Source organism: Triturus cristatus, chromosome 7, assembly GCF_964204655.1.
Source record: "Triturus cristatus chromosome 7, aTriCri1.1, whole genome shotgun sequence".
NCBI classification, from domain to species: Eukaryota; Metazoa; Chordata; class Amphibia; order Caudata; family Salamandridae; genus Triturus; species Triturus cristatus.
Window position 1 is genome coordinate 1,229,580,337 of NC_140590.1, and position 24,339 is coordinate 1,229,604,675.

Here is a 24,339-nt window from a genome sequence, read left to right on the forward strand (position 1 = left end):
TCCGGATTTGATGTCTCTCGTTCTGAGCTAGGATAGTTATTTGAACTTGTAATAGAGTGGTTCATTTGGAATGGTTCAAATACTTTGGCAACTTTATCCACAAAGAACTTTCCTAGGTTGTTACAGAACTCAGTGCTGCCTTCCAATTGATTCGTGGGTGAGGGACCTGCTAATTTTTTAATAGTCGCGAAGAGTTCCTTACTTGAGTTCATCGTCTCTTTGATTTTGTTGGTGAAATAATTCGACTTTTCCCTGATTACAAGTTTTTTGTAGTCAGTTAGCGTTTGAGCATATTCCTTTTTAAGGTTTGGTTCATAGTTGGCTCTCCATTTCCTCTCTGCCCTCCTACATGTTTGTTTCTGTGCCCTGAGTTTTCCAGAAAACCAAGGTTCTGATGGCTTTTTCCGTTTTGGAACAAAGCATTTCGTAGGGACTGCCAGCTTCACCGCAGTCTTTATCCACGAGGAGATCCTGTCGGCTAGCTGATTACTGTTGGGCACTGACTCAGGTCTGGTCCTGGTGAGTGTCTCCTGTAGCAGCTGTATATTAATTTTTGCCCAGTCTTGGTATGTAACTGGCCTCAGGCCTTTGGATACTCCAAGCTGTGCCTGACTGATGGTGATAGTAAATATGATGGCTTTATGATCTGACCATGTGACGGGTAGAATCTCCAAAATCTTAAGGTTGGAGTTGGAGGAGAAAATCCCATCCAGTGTGTGTCCTGCCACATGGGTACCTTGATTAACGATCTGGTCCAGGGAGAGTCCAGACATTGCATCGAGCAATTCACCCGTATTGGGGTCCGTAATTTTTTCAAGGTGATAATTAAAGTCCCCTAGGATTGTGAAGTCTGATCCTTGCAGACTTGATTCTAGAATTGGGCTTAGGATTGATAACAAAGGGGCCCTTGCCTTGGGAGGTCTATACAATAGAAGGCCTCTGAATGTATAGTTCTTTGAGAGTGTGATTTGAAATAGAAGCATTTCACAGTCAGAGGAGTTACCCACGATTGCGCTGTGAACGTGCAGTTCCTCTCTACATAGAATGGCAAGCCCTCCACCCCTTCTCCCTATTCTGTCAGCTCTGGTGGCAGTATACCCTGGTGGTAATGCTAGAGCAATATCTGGGTCTGATGCTCCGTCAGCCCATGTCTCCGTGATAAAAGCCATATCCAGGTGGTCTGTATCCAGCATTTCTGCGATATCTGTGTTATGTTTTATCAAGGATCTTGCATTTATTAATACTGCCCTGAAAACCTCAACCCTCGGTTTGTTGTTTGCGGTGTTCGTCTGTGGTTCAAATTTGCCTATCCTTGAAAAATGAAAGGGCATTTTGCAACAATCACATTGTTTGACTTCATCCATGGGGTTTAGGCGTGTGCAGTAGTGGTTACCCGCTGGGTTATCCCACTTTAGTAGCTCTTTATGTGTATATACAATTCTTCCTGGGTTCCTATCCACAAAACCAGGGGTTCCGGCCCTAGGCTCGGTACAGGCGCGGACGGGCGCAGACGGGCTTGCCTTTGGCGCACGCGTTCGCCTCAGCATGTTGTTAAATAGGCTCTTTGTGTCTGAACACTAGCCCGCTCACCAGCCGGAAGCCGAAGTGAACCGGAAGTGAGGAATTCTGAGTCCCAGAAGTCACCCTCCGTGCAATCGGCACTTGCCGCGACGGACCGGGGTGCTGGGCGAGGCTCACAGGTAAATTTGCAGTATGTTCGTAAATTTCCCACCTCCACTCTTAGATTCCCACTCAATAAAAATACAATCTTCCAATGATAAAAACAATAGAGTAGTCGAGGAACACGAAAGGGGATGATGAGGAGTGGGACCGTCCACGCAGGAAGAGTTCCATTTGTGTTGACGAGGTGGGAGCAGAGGGGGAAAGGTGTTTTGGAGTGGTGAGGGAGCTTAGGAGGCAGAGGGGTTAGGTTCAAGCGATGTGTGCTGTTTAAGATGGCAAGGGAAGTCATTGGGTGATGTAGGGGGATCCCTGGATGGGCCTGAGGAATGGCTGAGGGTATAGAGTCCCATGATGATATGAGAGGGAGACTGTTAGAGGGGGGATTTTTAAGGCAGGAGATGGGCATGTGAGTGTTGTTCTGGGTCACAGGTGAAGTTGTAAGGTGATTAGTGTTAAGTAAGGAGACTTCATGGAGGACCTGAAGAATGGGTGAGGGCTTAGAGTCCCGTGATGGTTTGTGAGGGTCTCAAAGATTGCTAGATTACGATCAGTGGCTTGTATGAGGATAGTCCCATTGTTATAGATGGATATGGTAGCAGCCACCTTGAATGTGCGTGAAATGACTGCTGAAAGTCTTAGGCCATGTGGAAATTTCTTAACAGAGGAGATCCTGAGTAGTGAATAGAAAGCCTTCCTCCACTGTGCCCTTCTTTTAGTGTAGAAGATCAGATTGCTTGTGATAGCACCTTTTTTAGGCAAATATAATCAGAGATTAGGGTTTCTGGTTTAGATTTGAGAAGTTTGTGTTTACGGGAGTTTACCGCATTTTTTGATAGGTTGGAAGGATAGTTAATTATGTAGTAATTTTGACCTAGCCTCTCAAGTGTGGAGACCAGAGTGCACAGGATGCCATGATTTATTATGATGGCGTAGGGATCTATGGTGAAGAGAATCACGAGTAGGATAGCAGAGAGAGGTGATTCTCTTACAACCACGTGTATCTTTAGTGCCGGGCATATGTGGACATTGGGAGTGTCAAATTAGTAGAGCTATGAAAGAGAGGAAACTTGCAATGGTACCCCTTACCAGGATGGATAATGTGACTCGACGAGACAGCAGCAGTTAGCCATATCGTTCCAAGATGGCCGCCGATTGAGGATATTGAGAAGCTGTTTGAGTAATGTAGAGCTGGGTGAGGGACCCAAGTTGTTGGTGCAGGATATAAAAAGGAGGTTGAAATAGTAGGTCCAGAGATTCCTCAGTCGTAGGGAGTTATCAGAAAATAAATCTCACGTGGACAGCAGCATTGATCTATACTGTGCCAGGATGGATATTGAGGTGCGAGTGGCAGCAGCAGTGTGCCAGGTCGTTCCAAGATGGCCGGCACATTAGGAAATTGGGGCGCTGAGGGAAAAAATGTCAGATGGCCACACAGTAAAGAGCAATGTGAGGAAAGTAAATGAAAAGTTAGGGTCACGAATCAACTTAACGAGCAAGCCCACACTGTAGGAGCACAGTGGGTCCTCCACTTAAATTATATTACACGCATGAGCCAAAATCTCAACAGGAAGACAGCTCTCCTGTGGTTACATCACTATCGGGATGCTCCAGAAAAGTAGTCGGCTGGCTCCACCTCATATAGTGGTGGAGGGAGGTGGTTCTGGACAGCTGGACAAGGGCTCCGTGCAGTTGTTGGGTGGGTCGAGTCAGGATCGGCTCTCGTGGGACAGAGTTGGACCGACCATCCAGGTCCCAGACTCGAGAGGCCTGCCCCAGAAGGAAGTCAGGACTCTTGCAGCACACCAGTGCGGGGAAGGTCAGGGGAAGAAGAAGACAGGCCTGGCCGGTAGCAAGCAGATCCGGTTGGTGGGTCGAGTTAGGACCCGATCTCGGGAGATGCCAAGACCCAAACTCAAGCAATCTGCTCGAAAGGAGGTCAGGTGAGGAAGTCAGGGCTGGCCAGTAGCCTGCACAACAGGGCGGGCGGGCGGGCGGGCCTCTTTGAGAGGCGGTGTGGAAGTTTAGCCGAACAGGGCTCATTGGGAATTCATTTGAACCGTCTCAGTTGCAGCGGGCGGGGTGAGGGCTCACCCTTACTGTGTCCCGGAGTCGGTAGCAGACTTGTATCCTGACCGGAGGGCTGAGGACATGGGTGGCTTCTCCGATGTTGGATCATCCTTATGCAGTCGGCTGTCGTCATCACAGCTAGATGATGAAGGATCCCGGGCAGAGGGCCGAGGACGAGGAGGGCACCTCGGATCGTCCCCGGCAGGTCGGCTGACGTCGTCCTGACGAAGTGAAGCAGAGCTCAACCAAACCTCAGGTCCAAAGGCAGAGGGCATAGGCCGAGGAAGGCGTCTCTGGGATCGGATCGTCCACCTGTGGTTTGCAGATGTGGGGGATGGAGGCTGAGGCTGGAGGGTGAGAGAACAGCCTCGGGGAGATCCCTTCAGTGGCAGCCGGTCAGCACTGGATCAGCTGTCGGGATGCATGCAATCATTGCGTAGAATCCACCGCCATGATGCCGAAGATCACAGCTTGTATCCTCATCAGTGTGGGTCCGGTGATTAAAGGTCGCAGGTACAGATCTATTTATTTTCAATATTAACTTAGCTGATTTGGTTTGATGGGCTGGGTTTTCCAGGAATTTACGCCAATGGAGATCCCTTACCCCCGGAGCCTTCGGGAAGAGCTCCTTCACCATCAGCCATCTTGTTCCACTATCTGTTTCAGCGGTTATTTATGAATATAAAGAATATGAGGGTTTCGAAAGGTCTGTTGTGGAGTGTATAGCAAATGAACAAATTAAATCCAAGGCTTGACATGATGGCAGAGGAAATGCGTGTTTTCCCAATTTTGCTGTGAGTGATTTTGTGAGAAGCCACAAACTAGGTCATGTTGAGATTGGTGATTCCAGATCTATAAAACCTATAAAAACATTCAAGGTCAATGCTCACCTTGTTGTAACCCAGGATGTCGGAGTGTGGAAAATGAGACGTGGTGCAGTGTAGAAAAGGAGGAGGAATTACCAAAGAATCACCAAATGGAATCACTAGTTATAGTCAGAGTAGATAAATCTCCTACTACTGAGGTCATTATTGGGGAAGAATTTAGCTTTGAAATAGCAGTGGGCAGGAATCTAAACCTGTGTGAAATTATAGGGATGATTGATTCTGTTCATGATATAAATGTGGGTTGTGTAGCTACACGATTCAAGCAGCTGGGAAGGATTGATGCAGCTTCTTGAGGCTTCTGTGAACCATCAACCTAAAAAATCAGAGTAGTAGTGTGATTCAAGAGAAAGATGTGCAAACTCAAATTAAGAGAGAAAGGTTGCACAACAGCTCAAAGTCAAATTGCTAGACAACTTCCATGCACATCCATGTGAACTCACCAGCACGTACAAAGACAACAACCAGGTAAAGGAAGTGAAGGTTCAAATCATTCAGGGCTGAAGAACTCCATTCTCAAGGAGACTAATCTTCTGTGAGCCACAAATGAGCCTCAACACAATTCTCACATTAGGAAAGTCCCATGAATGATTCGGTGTCCAGGCCACCAAAATGAAAACTACCTTATCAAAAATTTCAAAACGGAACCCATAAAAGATGTCCAATGTAGGAAGAGAAATGTTTCTTATCCAAGTGAAGAGCCCCTCTAAACCATCACATACCCAAAGGCCTTATAACCCGCCTTCCAAGAGGAATTGTGGAAAGTGCTGTCGCAAAATTTATCACACAACACTTAAAACAAATTCAACAATTGAATTATCATAAAACAATTATCACATGTCTTGCCATTAGATAGCCATAACTAATTGTCCAATCAAATGTCTGTTACTAAAAAACACTGTTCTGTTTAGATGCCAGATCAGCCAAAAGATAATAATTTCAAATAGACAATTTTATTTAGACAATCATTTCAGATTTTATCATTGGTAAGTCTTTTTGGAAGGGGACCTGCAGTATAATCCCACGGACGTCCCTTGTGGCTGAGAACTCCTGCTCAAGTTGCCGCCTAAACAGGCTTCACAAAAGGCCCAGAGTTATCTAAAAACACCTGGTAAGGCAGGAAAACCTGATTTAAGAAGCAGGCTTTAAGGTTTTGACTCATGCTGCTTTTAAGGTTTCAGAAGCTAAGTTCTCAATGAATAGCAGATTCAGGGGTATTATTTCTTAAATTCAGGGCTGAACACTTAGGGCCTTCTTATGAGTTTAGCGGTCCATATGACCACTGAACCTGTTGTGCCCTTCCGACCACTGCCACACTGCGGGTCTGCCTGTAGTATTATGACTGCGGCGGTAGGACAGCCACAAGTTCACTGGGACTGCCGGGATTAAGGACCCCGCTGGCTCGGGGTCTTTCCCTGGCCGGAATATGTTGGCAGTGCCGCAGCCGGCACTGCAGAGCATATACCAAGCTGCCATTTCACCACCCTTTTCAAGGCGGTGAACCCACCATGAAGAGTATGGCATAATGGGAATAAAGGGGGCCCTAACAGGCCCCCCTGCCAGAATTGGGCCTGGAGATGAATGTGGGGGGCACATGTAGTGCCCCCTTGTATTTGCACCCTAATTTCTTGCACAGTGTGGTATGTATGCCACTCTGTGCAGGAAGGTGCAGTTGGCGCTCTGGCAGAGGCGGTCTGCGGCTCTTCTATAAGCCTCACAGACCACCGCTGTCAGACTGCCGCAAGACAGCCTGCCAGACCAGGTTTGAAGTCCTAATCTGGCGGGCGGCAGCACCATGGCTTTGGCAGTCCTACAGCAGACGGCCCAAACGGCGCGTTACACCGTCAGCTGTAGGAAAGTCAAAGTTGTAATAAGGCCCTAAAGCTTTTTTGATCACCCATCTGAAGTTAACAGACAACTGGAAAACCCATAGAGAGGAATTAACATGTCCATGGTTGGATTTTAATACTGGATACGTTATGTCAAGTGCTCTCTTACACTGTTGTTTTACATGTGGAGCCAGGCGTCCCGTGCCAGTTAGCAGCATTCTAACTTACTTGGATTGTAGTTGATATTACCTTGGGTGGCGAAGTGAGCTAAAGAACGATGATGGATTCAACCCTGATCTGTGACTGGGGGTGAGTGTCTGAAAAGTTTCAGCGCTCCGTCCATCATCTCCTTGTGTTTGCTTTCTTTTCCCTAGGTTGGCAGGGTGTGCCCAGACGTGGGTCCCTTGCTCAATTTGCCACTGGTTTCACACTAGCCTGGTTGATTAGGGGTGTTACCTCGAAACCGGTCCCAGGCTGCTTGTTTCCAGTCCAGGGAAGAGCTGACTTGGCAATTCAGGCTGGACTGTTCCCATAATGAACAGGGTCAAGACTGATTTGTATATGGTTGGATCTGAACTGGAGTGGCGAAGTTAGCTAAAGAATGATGATAGATTCAACCCAGATCTGTGACTAGGGGTGAGTGTCTGAAAAGTTTCAGTGCTCCGTACATCATCTCCTTGTGTTTGCTTTGTTCTCTCTAAGTTGGTAGGGTGTGCCCAGACGTGGGTTCTTGCTCACTTTTCCATTGGATTCAAGCTAGCCTGGCTGATGAGGGGTGGTACCCTGAAACCGGTCCCCGGAAGCTTGTTTCCGGTCCAGGGAAGACCTGGCTTGGCAGTTGTGGCGAACTGAGCTAAAGAACGATGATGGATTCAACCCAGATCTGTGACTGGGTGTGAGTGTCTGAAAAGTTCCAGCACTCCGTCCATCATCTCCTTCTCCTTGTGTTTGATATTACCAAGCAACTGGCATCCTGAGGATGGCCCAACTCAATTACTTGCCTATGGCCTGAAACTTTGACTAATTTTTTAGCTACATTTTTCCACATAATTGTATAAAACTGTTTTGCAATGCCAATTTCTACCTTATTGTTTTATGTTGTGAATAATTGTATAAATGACATTGCACTTATCACTGTATTTTTACTCCATTTTACTTCACTGTTTGTTTGCCTTGCCTTAAACGGGACCATTCTGATAGAAGTTTGTCAAGGCTGTTTATGTAATGCAGAACCTACTCAAAGACGGGTTAACCTAATGCTCCTAAATCCTGTATCATGTATGGTTGTATGCATGACTGCTCAAATATTCCAAGTGAGCAAGCGGATGGCACCCAAGTAAATTAGTGCCCACACCACATTTCTTGGATATGTTTGTTGGGTCCTCACCCACAGGTACTCCATGTGGCTTGCTTCATCATTGGACCCTCGCCTAACTCACCTACTGTGAGGGGTAAGTAAGTAATTACAACTTTTATTAAGCACGCAAATACCGAGTATCTTAATGCTTACGGCGAACCTCTGAAACCGGCTAGTTGCAATCAAGGTTCCTTTTACTTTAAGTAGGATGCAAAAAGCCAAGTTTTGAGCAATTTTGTGAAACATGGAAAGCTGCATTGAGATCTTAATGCCAATGGAAGAGAATACCAAAGTTACAGCCAAGATAGCGCAGACTCATACGGCCAAGGACTGGGATAACATACTAGCTGGGACACCAAAAGTATCCAGAAATACAGGCTTTAAACTGATAAACTATTATGTCCTGCACAGGGCATACCTGACACCTGAACGCATAAGTAGATATTTTCAGATGGAGGACCCGGCCTGCCCAGAATGCGATGCGCCCCAGGCCCACATAATACATATGTTCTGGGATTGCCCTAGTTGCAGGAATTTTGTGTAAACAAGTAGTGCAAACAGTGAGCAAGGTCATAGAGAAAGAACTGACATGCACTCCGGCTCGCTCCCTCCTATGTTGGTTCCCGCCATTCGACTAAAACTAAGGCCACTTGCAGATTTCAAGACCTAGCCTAAATTTTGGCAGACGGGAGATAACTAGGAACTGGAAGACAAGAGGTGGTCCTAGGATAGCAGCCTGACGTAAGGAGTTCCTGAAATGAGCGAGATGTGAAGGCAGAGTATTGATGTGAGAAGCTAAAAGAGGGCTTCGACACATAGAGATAGCTAGAGCCTGGGAGACCTTAGTGCACGACCTAGAATACCCAGAACCAGAGCCCCCAGACGACGAGAGAGAAGCAGAATAAAAAGGAATGCTCCTGACATAAACACGTCAACAACAAATAACATCTTCATAATAGCCAGCCGAAACAAGACTGTCAAACGTCACACCTCATTGGCATCACCCAACCCTGCGCACACAACTAGCAAATTAATAATACACATGACCCAGCACTACACGAGAGACCCACTAACAAGATGACTCAAGGGAAGTGTAGGGGGGATTTAGTTATTGTTGTCAACTTATTGTTGCTTGGGCATTCCAATTGACCACTCCTGTGGCAAGTGAAAAGAATGTGGGAAAACTAATGTCAAATGAAACAAATTGCCTTATGACTATGTATTAAGCTGCTGTAGCGGAGATAATCAATAACATTTGTTTACAAAAAATAGCGCAGACTCATGCCCCCCTATCTAGATTTCTTTATCTGAGGGACTTTTGTCAGATAGGCTAATGCAGACTGTAGAGCCCGTTGAGGACAGTACCAAAATATTTTTTTTTGTTGATAGTGAGACCCCTTTCATACAGAGTTTTGTGAATAATACAGAGAGATGTGTATCTAACCCTGTCCACTACCGGAAAAGGTCCTAAAGTATGGTCTGTTTGTCAGGTGCAGGCATCTTAAAAAGTACTATGAATGCATTATAAGATGCTGGAAAGACCAGCCATATAGCGTAGGAATTTATCTTGGTCCTGAAGAAAGCCGATTGAACCTCGTGTGCAGTTACACGACTGAAACACATTGACGTTCTGATGTCAAGGACCATTGAAGCCTTATGACATCTCACTGCTTTTAATCTTGCCCTAGACTTTATTCATTGAAACAGTGCTTTAGGATCTGAGAGGCAATTTTAACTCGCTCAACAATACCCTGCAATTTTACTTTTTAAGAGCTCTGCTTACAAGCGCGTAGAGCCCACCCACTCACACTAGGTGAGTTGGGTGTGCGTCCAATGATGAAGATAGTCACAGGTGGACCCCAGGAATATGTCCAAGAAATGTGGTGTGGGCACCAATTTACCTGGGTGCCATCTGCTCACTCACTTGGGATATTTGAGCAGTCACGCACACAACTGTATACGAGACGGGATTTATTAGAATTGGGTTCACCCTCCTTTGAGGAGGTTCTAGATTATAGTTTGGGAAGCTGAGGGTTTACCCCAGTAAATACTTCTCACTTCTTCTTTGTGTTGTTGATTGTGTAATGCAACTGTCAGAAGTCAGATGGAAACTCCAGGCGATGGCTTACCCAATACTGTAATTATGATAGAGATTGTAATGAGATGTGTAATTATGATCTTCTCTGCCCGTAATATCCTTATAGTTGTTGTGAAGCTCTAACCTTTCTAGACACTATTATCAATCAGTCTCCTTTTCAGTGGTAGAGAGGGAGGGCTTCCCCCTGGATTGTGATGATATCAGTGAACAAGGAGAGGACGTCGATGGTGTATATCTGATCTATCCAGCTGGACCTGGAACACCTGTTCCGGTCTTTTGTGACATGACCACTGATGGAGGGAAGTGGACGGTGAGTATTGCTGGAAATGGATGACCATTAAGATGTTCTGTCTCTTGAAATTCGCTCTACATGATCAGTGTTTATGAATATTCATCAATGGGAACATATATCAGAAGTGTTCGAAATATTCTCTACGTAAAATACCCCATTCTGGGATTCTTTTTACATTGATATTGAGTACACTTATTTAGCATACATTACACATTGTCTTATACACTGATAATAGGTTTCAATTATTGCAAACAAAATAGTACTCATTGTTTTGACCTCAAAAGAATGAGGGTCTGAGTGGACCCACAAAGATTAGTAGTTTTTACTTTTAGGCTACACACAATTTGCTACACTGGATGCTCTAGGCAAGTGAACTATCGTACTGGTGGATGCATGTGAGGTTTATGACCCATTCCTGGCTTCTCTGTTGTAGGACAGGGAGATAGTTTATGTAATCGTTGCACTGAACAGCAGGGAAGCAGGGAAAAATGTTATAAACTTGAACATTTCACCTCTTTAGGAAGGTGGCTGTGAGATGGAGATGTGTCTCCATCTCACAGCCAGTAAAGCTTGTGTATTGGGTTAGAGGATTTCACAAACCTAAGTTTTGACCATGTACCTCTCTTGTTAGTCAGCAATCAGTAGTATGTGATATGCTTAGAAAATGCCAAATTTCACCACATGAGAAAAGCGAAACAAACTCAACTTCATCTGAGTCCAAATAACTTTTTTAGAAAAGTGGTACAAAAATGGTGCATTTTTAAGTATAATTTTCTTGAATATATTTACTAAAATGGGAATCAATTCATATTCAGTTTTACATAAACTTTCATTTTTATACTATTTATCTTCACTTCTACATTTTCCTTTTTTTTCTTTATTCCTACCCACTATCTGATCACACCAAATCACCATTGAAAACATTGGAAAAAACTATCAGAGCCCAAAATGGGATGGAATTCTGACACGAGAAAACCCTCTGTGGGTCACTGACATGTTAAGAGAGATGCACACCCTGAAGGGGTTTCAAAATGTGACATGGTAGGCCATTAACCTTGTGGACATTAGGGGAAAAGAGGGACCCAACACATGGGAAGAATACGAACTAGCAGACTCTTCGCCATGCCTTAGCGGCCTATGTTCCAAAAGGAGCCCATCTAGAAGAATCTACACCATTAGAAGACAGGGTACTGTTGGAGCAACTCCCCTGAAAAGCTATATGCCTCATATAGGAAAAGGTAATCAACAACTCACTGACCCACTTGTAAAACTGAAACGGATTTGTGAAAACGATCTAGTACCATTCCTTGAAGGAGAAAGGGAAAAGGCGATCAGCTCTCCTGGGGAGTGTGAAAGAAAACAGGATTTAGACTGGTGCAACTGAAAATGCTTCATAGGGCATACCTCACCAGGGAGCGCCTGGCTCGAATAGGGGGAACTAAGCTGGAGGTTGCTTCTGGGGTTGTGGACAAATAGGTAGCATTATGCGCACAATATGGGAGCTCCCTAGTCCGGCATGCTTTTGGAAGGGAGTGGGGAAGTGCTTGTCTGTTCTCACGGGTTTTGAAGGGACTCCCAGTTCCAAACAATTTGTATTCGTTCTCTGCATTTCAAAGGCACCTAAATATATTTTACAGGTTGGAACATATGGTGGCAAGAAGGAATGTAGTCAGGTAATGGGGGAGGAGGGAGGTTGGGTGGCTGAGGCTTTAGATCTGGAAGTGGTGAACCACTCAACCCACACCAAAATTGAAAAGTTAAAGGGTCAGAGGACCCGGCACCACCAGAACACAATCCAGAAAGATTAAGCAGACAGAGCCACCAAACCCAACCCACAATGATAGCGCAAATCACAACAGGGACTAGAGGTATCTTCTGGAGGACCACAAGAGTTCAGAAGTGAGGGGCTACTAGAAGAGTTCCTTGAGCATCGCCTCCCAATGCCCTCTGTAACTTGAGAGGGATTGAGCAAAGGGAGCCAGCATCGCCGTGAATAGCACCCCACCAGAACCACACTCATATACAATACACAGCCTTATAGCTAATCAGGAGCCAGACAGCATCACCAGAAAAATAAACTACAGGGAGCAAGCACAAACCAGGCCTTGTGCCCGGGAGTCAAAGCATACATGGCAAAGCAGAAAAGGGACACAAAAACCCTGAATCCAAACACTGAGGCATGCATGGCACTATACCTTGTGTCCGTAGGCAGAAATGCACCACAGCCACATTACCCAGCTCCATGCAAAAGCCCAGGCCAACAACAACAATAGCGACTGGATGTGCAGGCAAAAGGATGCCTCCAGAAGAAAGTCAGTGCCAACAATGCCAGGCAACGGCCCTCTGCAAACTCCAAAGCTCAGGAGGAAGTCCAATGGGATAACAATTGCCACAAGAAGAAACAACCACGAGCAGGGAGTTGTTACAATAAACCCACAACTACCTAGGTTCCAGAAGCCTGTGAGGGGTGGACCAAGCCAGAAGCACAGATAAAAATCCAAAGGCACCAAGACGTGCCAACAGGGAATCCAGCCTCGAGGTGATCACCCACATGACGAATGTGACCATGTGAAGACCACATTGACACTACAGTGATTTTAGATGGTTACAGTTTTAGTGCATATACACTGGGAACATTTTTACAGATATCATCCAAAACAAACCTGGAATTCAACTTACTATCGTAATCAGAGTTCAGTGACTGGTCTGAATTATAAGCAATATCAGAAGAGAACCTACTCAATATCATCATAAACCCCATATTAAACTTATTTGTTGATTATCCAATTCCAGGGCCATATCATGATGTCGTGATCTGTGTTGTGCCAGAAAGGATCTGTACACTTGTTTTAGTGTTTTGAGCACATATATTACCTCAAAATATAACAATGTTAATGCTTGATTTTCTTATGGCAGAGCTTGGAAACACAGGGCAGTAATTACCTCGTTGTGCTTCCAACTCTGCTGTGAGAAAAATATGCATGAACTCAGATACATTTCAAGTTAACTTTGGTGCCCAAGATGCCAAAGAGAAGTGCACAAATCCCTTACTCACTGGAACAGTGCAGAAAACTGCATCATGATACGTCTCCCAACCTCTTACATCAAAAAGAACTTCCATCTCTTCACCAGGGTTCACACCTAATAATAAACAGATCCTTAAGAGATGGCATCTTCCTAGATGTTCAAAAAATGGGCTGAATGACCTCACTATTGTAAGGTCTTGCAATTTAGAAATGATGGAACCTTTTGGCACCAGATGGACTCCGTAGAATGGCTCCAGATGGACTCTGTAGAACTGTGACATGTTAGAGCCAAATGCACTGAAGGCTGGTTTAGAATACTGAGTTTGCAGTTACATGCAGAGAAATAAAGACGTATAATAATACTAAGCTCTGTGTATGATGCAGTCCTTTGCTGGTACCCCAGCTGGGGAGGACGCTGCAACCGGCGACGAGTTAGGGGATAAGTAACCCAAAGATCGACTCTGCTCTCCCAAAGAGATTGTAGTGGTCCAAGCAAACTGCTTGTGTGTGCCACGTGCATTGCAATCGAAGTGCGGAACCACGCTTAACGCATGTGGAGTCAAAGCGCAACTCCAGCATCTGTAAAGAAGTTAAAAATTACAAAAACATTGCAAAGAAATCTTCATATTGATGATCGACCATTTGGAAAGGTACCGCGCTGCTACGCAATATACAGTCATGTGTAATCTGGAGCATTAACGCTATAGGCAGATACAACCAGGTTTTCAATAAGCAGCTATTGATAACCACAAAGTGCAGGTTAATGTTAAAATTAGAAAGTAGTGAAGACAGAGAGTGGGCAAAGAGCTACCACAGGATAAAACAGTTATTTGCTCACCAGAACCTGAGTAAAGTGAGTTGGTACGACCTTAGCGCCAGGCGCTGCAACCCATACCAAACAAGTGCATGGCAATCACCACAGTCTTCGATATCTTCGGAATAGTGAAATGTTTAATCTGACAGAGAAGGAAGTAAGGTTTCCAGCTATCATTAAAGGTGATCCGGAGACTAGCACATCACAAGGCCTCACTGCTGTGTCACATAATCCAAGCCACAGAGATCCACACACAGTATCAGTAAGTTCCCCACCGGTCTACAATGCTGACGCTTTCCTGAAACCACCACCACTGTTCTATGCCGCCAAAAAGCTAAATATTGGCAATGGATGGACTGCTTGGATAGTGACATTTGATGATTTTATTGGTGCACTTGAAGAGACTGATAACAAAAAGATTATCAAGTATCTGACAAATCATGCTGTTGATGGTGTAAAAGAAGTCATAAAAAAATGCCACAAACTGATGAAGAAGAACATATCGTCAGAAATGTTGAATCTCAAGTTTAATCCAATGCCAAATGTTGATTATGAAAAATACATCTTCAACCAGGAATGCCAGAAAGTTGGAGAAACCATTGATGTATTTGTGGAGAGACTCGACACACTCATCAGACATTGTAAGGTCTGTGAATTTAATGATAAAGAAGCTATGTGTCTGAGAGTTATTGATGGATGCATGTCAGATTCATTTTGAGGACAAATGCCGAGAGATACTCTTAGTCTGGAGCGAGTGTAAATGACTGCCTGAGCTGAAGGGCCTGCTGATAGACAAGCTACCAACATGGAGGTCAGAGGGGCCCAAAATGAATCAGTCAAGAGTGTAAAAAGTGATGTCTACCCTTAAAAAGAAATTGTGTTTTAGATGTGGATTTTTGTTTCCACATGTAGGTAAATGTTCTGCTCTTGGACAAATATGGAAAGGCTGTGGGAAGAAGAACCATTTTGTGACAGTTTGCAAAGCCAAAACAAACATATGTGCATCACGGCGCAAAAATCAAACTGGCCCATGAAAAGTTCGATAAGCAACGTTAGACGAGCACCCACAAGGTCAAGCAGTGACACCAGTGACGACAAATCGACACTGAACAAAATCAATTGTCATTCAAATCATCATCAAACAGTTCTTCTGTATCTGTAATTGAGAGTAAAGAAAATGATTGTGCCATGTCGATTGTTACCTCAGCAAAGAGTGCGCATGTTTGTTTGGCCTCTTGTTAAGAAAAATGTCAGTCAAAGAAAGATAGACATGCCATAGCCCCAAAGTCTTTCAAACATTGTACGAAGATTACACTGAAAGAAAATTGTTGTTTGATAACTTTCATTATTGACAGTGGTGCATCGATAAACATTATGCCTGAGGAGAAATACAATTAATTCTCTTCAGTACCACGACTTACGCCAGCGAAAACCAAAGTGTATACATGGGCTGCATCAACACACTTTATGAGTCAAGGTTAATTTGTAGTGACTATGAAAAACAAGACAACGGATGTGCAAGCACCCATCCATGTGCTTCAAGGCATGGCGTAAAGGGCCTGTCTACTCAATTTTAGCACTACCGCTAATATGGGACTGATTTATGTGAATTACAACATCAATGCTCATCACAAAATGGTACGTTGGTTCCCTTTATTATTTCATGGATTGAGAAAAATTAAGTCTATGAAAGTAAAGTTGTATAATAATGAGGACGTCATTCCTGTTGCTCAAAGACATTGACAAATTGCTTTTCATTTGCAAGAAGCTGTTGAGAAAGAACTTGAATTGTTACTTAAGCATGATGTTTTTAGCGTCTACTGGTCCGACGCCATGGGTTATTCCCATAGCAATAGTGCCCAAAAAGGACAATAAAGAAGCTGTACTCATATGAGCTGACATGCGTCAGGCTAACAAGACAATTGAACGAGAATGACATCCAGGCCCACACATTGCTGACATGATAACACAATTAAATGGTGCAAAGGTCTTCTATCTCCTTTATTTAAATAAAGGTTATCATCACTTGGAACTTGAACAAGATTGCAGGTACATTAAAAACTTGTCTACACATGTTGGTCTGTTTCCATACAAAAGACCAAGTTTTGGTGGGTCTTCCACTGCAGAACTGTTTCAAGACGTCATTCAACATATGATACAGCCTGTCATGATTGCATTCAATTACAGATGATGACCTATTGCTTTTTGGAGCTACACAAAAAGAACACCATAAAGCTCTTGCACAAGTATGTAGTTTACTTGCCGCAGCAGGTTTTACTTGTGGGAAAAGTGTGAGTTCCATAAGACAAAGCTGAAACTCATTGGCCATATCTTTTCTGAAGAGGGTATGACTAAAGCAAAAGCGCTGTCAAATGCTGATCCCCCCAAGATGTTTCTATGGTGTGTTCATTTCTCAGCATGGCCGGTTATGTTCCAGATACATACAAGACTTTGCCACCGTAAGCTCTCCGTTGAGAGACTTGACAAAAAAGAATGTTTCTTTTCATTTTGCACGTGAATGTGAGAACAATTTTAGGAAAATTAAACAAGCCATTGAGAATGCTGCTAAAATGGTATATTTTAATCCGAAGCTTCATACAGAGGTTGTTGTTGACGCTAGCCCCGTCAGGTTAGGTGCTGTCTTGCACAGCACAGTTGACACCCAAATGTTCGAAGGCATATTATAGCATATGCAAGTATAAGTTTGTCCCAAACAGAACTTATTTACTCACACCCTGAAAAAGTAAACTTAGCTGTGGTATGGACTAGTGAACATTTCCATGTATTCCTGTACGGAAAACCTTTCACAATGGTAACTGATCATCAAGCTTTACTAACTACATTAGGAAATCCAAAGGCCAAAATCCCTCCTCACATTGAACAATGGGGACTATGGTTGCAGGAGTATAATTATACCATTGTGCATTGTCATGGGAAGGATCAGAACCCTGCCGACAACTTTTCCAGGGTACCTATACAAGGTCACGGTACTCCATCTAAGATGGCTGAGGCCCATTCAACTTTATTGTAAAATCAACACACCAGCTGCTATTTTATTAGCCTTGATAATCAATGCCAAAAGTCATGAAAAGGACATGTTAAAGTTGAAGGATAATTACACATCAGTACTGAAACCAATAAACTCGACTGCTCAAAAGTGATGGTGAATATCAAAAATGTCAAGGATGAACTGTCCGTAACTCAGGAAGAAGTTACTCTACAGGGGTCAAAAATCCTGTTCGGTTCGTGGACAATCTGAGACAAAAAATAATTGAAGTGGCCCATGAAGGACATCGTGGAATTGTTGCCACAAAACGAGATCTCAGAGACCGAGTCTGGTTCCATACCTCGATGACAGGGTTGAAAAGGAATTAAAGGTCTGCCATCTATGCAACTGCCTTTCTACACAAATTACTCACCACAACTTGAACATGTCAGAACTCCTGAAGCATGCATGGGAGAGAATAGGCATTGTCTTTTTCGGTCCACATGGTTAACAAACAAAAGATGAAAGTGTATGCGGACAAAAGACGACATGCGAAAAATGTAGTCTTCAAGAAAAGAGATCCAGTGCTCATACAACAAATGCAGAAAACAAAATCTGGTGCTCCTTTTGATGCAGAACCTCTTCAAGTGGTGTCTACTGAGGGACACATGGTGACTGCCCAGCGCCCTGTGAAATCTATTACCAGAGACTCTTCTTATTTTAGGCACATGACTAATTGTTCATCAGATCTAATAGTTAAAGGAGAGACTGGGTCTGAAACAACAGCAACTGATGTTGCTTCTACACCATTGATGCAGATCCTGGACGTCGGGCACAAGAATTCCCAGGATCCCAGGACAAGATCAGGTCGAACAATTAAAGCTCCAAGAAGATTGATTCAAGAGATTTTACTGTATAGGTCTATCCATATAAATATTTTGTAAAAATTTAAATTTGGTATTTAACAGAGAGGGGGAGATGTAGTGTCTTGTGATTTGGAAATGATGAAACCCTTTTGGCTCCAGATGGACTCCGTAGAACTGTGACGTAAGTGTTAAAGCGGAATGCACTGAAGGCTGGTTTAGAATGTTGAGTTCGCAGTTACACGCGGACAAATAAAGACGTATAATACTAAGCTCTGTGTATGACGCAGTCCTTTGCTGGTACCCCGGCTGGGGAGGACGCTGCAACTATTAAAAAACTGGACTCGCAAATTACAGAGTCGTCACTCCCCTCCAATGCCTAGGCAAAACCACTGTAAGATGAGTGGTCGTACAGCTATCAGGAAACACTGCCAAAAGTAGCCTGCTAGCCCCTTATAAGTTTTGCTTTTGTAAAGGCTGCATTTTAGAAATCGCAAGTCAAAAAGTCTGAACATATATCGCACACTAGATACAGGTAGATCCTGCCTAGAAGGTGAAAGGACCATCCACACACCTAGGGGTGTAGGAGGAGGGGTTTCTCCAGAAGTAAAGTATTTCCCGATTAAGAAATTAAAGCAAAAAGAAAAATATTGTCCTCCTGAACAGTGGGGCTGCCTTCCCCTGATATGTATTTGCATTCTGTGTATAATTAGTCAATGGGGAAATACCCATTTGCAAAAATATCACATGACATTGCCAGCAGTATACATGAAAACCTGTGACTCGTGCAGCTGTGGACTACTCAGAGTTTAGAAAATCCGAAAAGTAGTACATCTGGATCCATCTAGGTTTTCAAATATTGTAGCCACAGCTGACACGTTTAGCTCGGACATGCTACACCAATGAGCTTTTTCAAGGAACAGAATAACTTTGGAGGCCGACAAAGCTAATGTGCATCATGGACTTGGCGCTCCTCAACCTTAGAGACTTTAATCTTCTACCACAATGACTGTATGATCCCCAGAATGACACTGAGATCAATCCTGATAACTTTCTTGATGGGCTCTAAGCTTGTTCTTTGCCTGGAAAAAGCTTATTGGCATTACATGTCTGAGATCCACGTGTTGGCTGTAGGTGAAAATCCAGCAGAATACATTAATGTTTCCTCACTGTAGAAGCTTCGTACAGGAATAATTCTTGCTCATATTCAAATGTGAAGTAATAATCTAATTATAATATATAATAGTCTAGAATTGATTCCATATAAAGTAATATGCCTTACTCATTTTTATGCAGCCCCTTGTTGGGCTGTAGACACCTATATGATTGTATAGGAGAAACAGCATCCTATCTATCTATTCTATATTTAGAAACATTACTTTTTCCAGTGCAGATTTTATCTTGTTCATAGGGTGTCTGTCGTTATTTAATTCTTGTCATACTGAGCCTTAATGTTTTCCCACATTATTGTGTTGTCTTCTTTCAGAATGTAGATCTATATATTCCCTGCACAAGAAACGTCCCAGAGAATATTTGATTTTTTTGTCATTTGATATTGCATCTCTCTCCACTTTATCTCGTCTTCTCTTCCTCTACGATCTTTATTAATGTTGTGGTGTCCTCAAATGCAAGTATATTAATACATTTTCTCACCGCGGCTGTGGCAATATCCAGGTTTTTCAAAAGAGATTCAATGGCTCTGTGAGCTTCATCCGGAACTGGTCCGAATACAAACTCGGGTTTGGAAGAGCCGACGGGGAATATTGGCTGGGTGAGTAAAATAAGTTCATTTTGGCTTACAAACCGAGATTAAAAAGGTAAAATAGATGTGTATATTTTACAGCAGCGGGCAGACAAATTCAGCATGTGATTTCATATGGATCAACTGAGTTCTGAATTGGTATAAATTGCATGACACGTTGTGGCGCACAAGTGACTGTTCCTGAGCAGACTAAACACGTGAGACCTAAGGCCACACAGCTTCCATTCAATGTTTGTCTGATGTTACTATTTTCATTGGCTTTCATTGTCTTAACCCTCAGTCCATGATCATACTCTAACCAGTGAGGAATGGATCCTGGGTTCCCTTTTCTCCACCCACATGGCTCTTGAGATCTTTCTAGTGTGCATTTCCCCTTTTACTGGACACTGCAGGCTGGCATCAGCCTCTGCATTCAAAACCAGAGAGTGCAGGCTAAGTGGGATCTCAGGCCTTTATAAGGCCTGTGTTCACTGCTTGGAAATTTGATATGCGGTTGACTCTTGGCGAATTTCTTCTCATGTTGCAGTCTATTTCCCGAGGAACCAAATCTACCTAATGGCAGGCATCAGTGAGGAATTACTCCTGAGACCCATCATGGGTAAAAAGACCTGAACATAGGTCTCAGTATGTGCATTACTAAAATCTAGCAGTCCTGGAGTGAGAACCGTGTAAATGTTTTGAAGACTGCTGAAAGATCTCCATTGGATATCTCTGTCCTATGCAAGGTCTCAGCATTAGCTCTTTGCCGGGCAACATGTCCTCTCATAGGCCTGTTCTGATGTCGCCTTTACTGGAGTGGGGAATGGGGACTGAAAGTGAGCCCTAGCACCTAAAACGTCCCAAAGCAGTTCCAAAGGACATTCCTAGATGAAGGTGACAGAGAACCTTTCACGTTAGACCCTGAATTTCAAGTGCCTCCGCTCCTTCTCGCCAATATGGCAAGGGTTCCATATCACTGGCTCTAAACAGTGCAAGTTTAAATCCCAGTGAATATTTTCACCATTTGTTCTATAGTTAACATCCCTCATGTATCATGTAACATATCAAAATAGTCTCTCTTGCAGTATGTTTCTCCCCTTTGCATATAGATGCCTTGCTCTTTCTGATTTTAGTGTGCTAGATAGCCTCCTGCAATGCAACGAATATGTGCTGGTGGGCGCTGCTCCAGCAGTATTTCTATTTGCCCCCTCCCTCCCCTGAAGCAAACCTGGGTTCCAACAGCTCTCCTTGGGTGCCAACACCTATCCTCTATTTGCCCCATCCCCAGCTGTCTCTCTGCTGCCTGTGCCTCTCCTGAGTTCTCCTGCTCCTTCTACAGCCCCTGCACCACCCTTCTGAGTGGCTCTGCCATCACTGTAGACTTTGGGCGCTGACCATTCAGCCTCTTTGAGTCCCCAGCTCCCCTATGCAGAGGATTTATATGAAACCCTCCCCCTAAGGGCAACATTTGTTTTTTTAAAACCTCTCCCAAAGTTCACAAACACTGGAGGAACATACACAAAAATAACCAGGGCATCAGGGATGTTTCTTTAACACTGCTTATTTTCAAAAACGAAATATCTTGAATCTGTTTACACAACCACCACTTTGCCCAAGGGCGAGCAGTAGTTTGTTCCCACTCGCCCCTTCACCTTCCTCAAAGGCGAAAGCCAGGGAAATAAGTCCCTCCCCAAACCCACCTTGCTTTACACAAGGGAGAGGGGGTTTGCAAATATATAAAAGAGTGAGAGCGGGCACCCAGTCCTGCGCCCCATTCCACATGTGCGGGTGCCAGCTGCCTCGCTCCTCCATGGCACCCATAATGCTGCAGGTGTGTCCATGTGAGGGTTCCTGGCATGAGAACCTTCTTTCCCTGTGCACTGGTGCTTACCAAGCCACTTCATTGATTCATTTTTGTCAAAATGATTTCTCCTGCAACCAGCAGACTCAGAAAATGCATCTCTTGCAAGACCTGGTTTCAGTGTGGGCACCAGCAGGGCAGCCACCCCCGTCGGATGAAGCCTTAAGCACATTCCCCCACTCCTACTTCCACCACAGAGTAAACTCATACTGAAGAAGAGGTAAATGGCAGCTGCAGTTTATTAACGATAGTGACTTGTGTCCCCTGGAATTCTCCTTATATCAATACACGGTAAAGAGTTAGGGGGTGGTCTAGGTGGTGGTGCTCTGTGGGTTGGTGGATGTAGGCAAGGAAATGGCGCAGGTGATTATTTGTGGTGTGAGTGGTGGTGCAAGGGATAAGCGGTGGTGTAGGATGAAAGTGATGGTGTAGGGTGTAGATGGTAAAGTGGTATATGGTTTAGTGAATGGCCCGAGTGAAAGGTGGGGTTGTAGATAGTGGTGTAAGTGGTACTCTAGGGGCTGCCCCCAACTCTGCCACTAAGCCATTACCCAGACCTGAACCAATGACGTCAATTTGCCTGAAAAGGAACACGTGCCATGTTAGCACCAACATGCACTGCAGCAGCAATGAATGTATCTTTTTGTAGAACAAAAAATGTGAAGTGTACTGTATTTTTCTTCTCTACGCCTCACACGTGTAATTTTAATGCAGGGGTTTTCTCGGAGAGAAACAAATGTGCCACAGCTGAAAAGTGAATATTCTAGAACACAATTTAGAACATTGGAATGTTGAGAGCTTGTCCTCATGTTTGTCCCGTTTTATTTCAGAACATTCTACCCTTTCTGATTGGAATGTTCCAATAGCCTTATAGCCCTTCTGGCTTGGGCTATACCGGTTGGTAAAGGCCCTCTCACTTGTTATAGGTCCTCACCAGTGGCTAAGGCCCATAACTCGGATTTAGAGCCTTTCAAAACTGGTATGGCCCTCTGCAGCGGGCTTTAAGACTATATCAAAATATTGGAATATTGAGAGCTCTAGTGAAAACCATGAAGTAGCTCAGGGCTAATAATGGCTGGTATAGGCCTTCTGCTCCAACATTCCAATGTTAGTCTTTCTGTTTCTCCCTGGATGGAATGTTCTAATATCATTTTAGCCCTTCTGCCCTGGACTATACCGGTTGTTGGAGGGCCTTTTCCTCCTTATAGGCACTCACCTGTGGCTCGGTTCTATAACATTGGTTCAGGGCCTTTAACAACCCTCGGCTGCTGGTTATAAGGCTATATTGTGCAAGCACACTCATATTGTATTAACTTTTGCATTCCAAAGCATCAAATATCTGGATACTCATACAAGGCTTATTTGCTCAGCATTCATGATTAGAACGTTTCTATTTCTAATGTGCCAAGTATAATATGAACTTGAATCAAGAACGGATGTTTGTCGCATGGCTCCCTATGTATATTGAAGTTACCTTTTCCTCTGGAAGACTCCACCACTGAGCATAAGCTGATTTCCTCCCTTCCAGGACTGCAAAACATCTATCTGTTGACCCTAAAGCAGAAGTACGAGCTGAGAGTGGACCTGGCAGATTTTGAAAATGGCACAGCCTCTGCGACATACACTGAATTTGCCATCTCGCCTCATGCCATCAATGCGGAAGAGGATGGATACATGCTGCATGTAGACAACTTCATCGATGGGGGAGCAGGTAACTTCCATTTGATGGCTTCATATATACAAATGTGGCATATGCTGTGGTGCAAATGGACAACTCGGACTGGATACAGGGCCTCTTGTACAAAGTGTTTTAACTGATGCAAACCCTCAGATTTGGTAAATCTTAGGGATTGTGACCGCTCAAACACTTTGAAATGGACTAAACCCAATTAACGTTTCGGAAAAGGTTTTCCGGATCGTTAAATACGTTTAGGGAACAATAAGGAATCAGTATTTGGAAGGGGAGTACTTATGGCATCCCTTTCAAACACAGTTTCCTGAAGGTATGTATTAATGTTTTGGTTGTGAAATCCGGCTGCAAAAAATTAATATTTTACCACCAATTCAAAGAAGGTGGTAACCCATTTGCAAACAGGAACGGGTCCCAATGTTGATAAAAACGTTTGTGAAACTATTCATTTATAAAAAAACACATCCTGTTTTTCTTTAAGGTAAATTGCGACCCACTACAATACTGTAGTTTGTGAACTAACGTATTAGTACATAGGTCGGGTCGCAAAATCGAAAACGATTCAGTAAAAGTAGGTGCTCAATTTGCAACAACTTTTACTGAATCAATTCTTTGCACAGAAGGCACACAATTTATTATCAACAAATGAATCCTAGTCATTCTACTACAATAAACCTAGACTAGAAAGCCACATGGTCTATACTGGTATCTAGACTTCACCAAGCATGCTAACCCCAACAGGCACATGTAGTCCTTGGTAGAAGTATGAAAGAGAGCACTTGAACATAGTTTATCACAAGTACAGCCAAATGGCGGATATCACTTTGCTAGTTAACACATTCCTTAGAGTACTGAGCATCCACAACCATCAAAGCAAAGGTGGTTGTTAGAACTGGTCGTCAGAGTATGCACCCTGTACTAGCAGGAACCTCCACTCTAGTCAGGGTGAGCTAGATACACACAAAAAGATAACCTGTGCTCACCGTCTGGTAGCTTGGCACAAAGCAGTCAGGCTTATCTAAAGAGGCAATCTGTAAAGTATTTGTGCAAAACCCACACACACACACACCAGGGCCGGACTGGGAACATAAACCAGCCCTGGCAATTAAGTCAAACCGGCCGTGAGCGTGGGGGGTTGTGGAGTGGGG

General features: G+C 43.9%; 1 protein-coding gene across 2 annotated transcripts in view; it reads left to right on the forward strand.

The window, feature by feature from the left end:
• LOC146811672 (microfibril-associated glycoprotein 4-like) overlaps window positions 1-24,339 on the forward strand; it is a 639,295-nt gene that overhangs the window by 563,708 nt on the left and 51,248 nt on the right. The window contains exons 3-5 of one of the 2 annotated variants that reach the window (XM_085618650.1): window positions 10,080-10,228; window positions 19,574-19,670; window positions 23,030-23,212. In XM_085618650.1, the coding sequence (XP_085474776.1) occupies window positions 10,080-10,228; window positions 19,574-19,670; window positions 23,030-23,212 (429 nt within the window). Of the gene's footprint in view, window positions 1-10,067; window positions 10,229-19,573; window positions 19,671-23,029; window positions 23,213-24,339 lie in introns of both variants that reach the window. The other variant, XM_085618651.1, reaches the window with a different exon arrangement.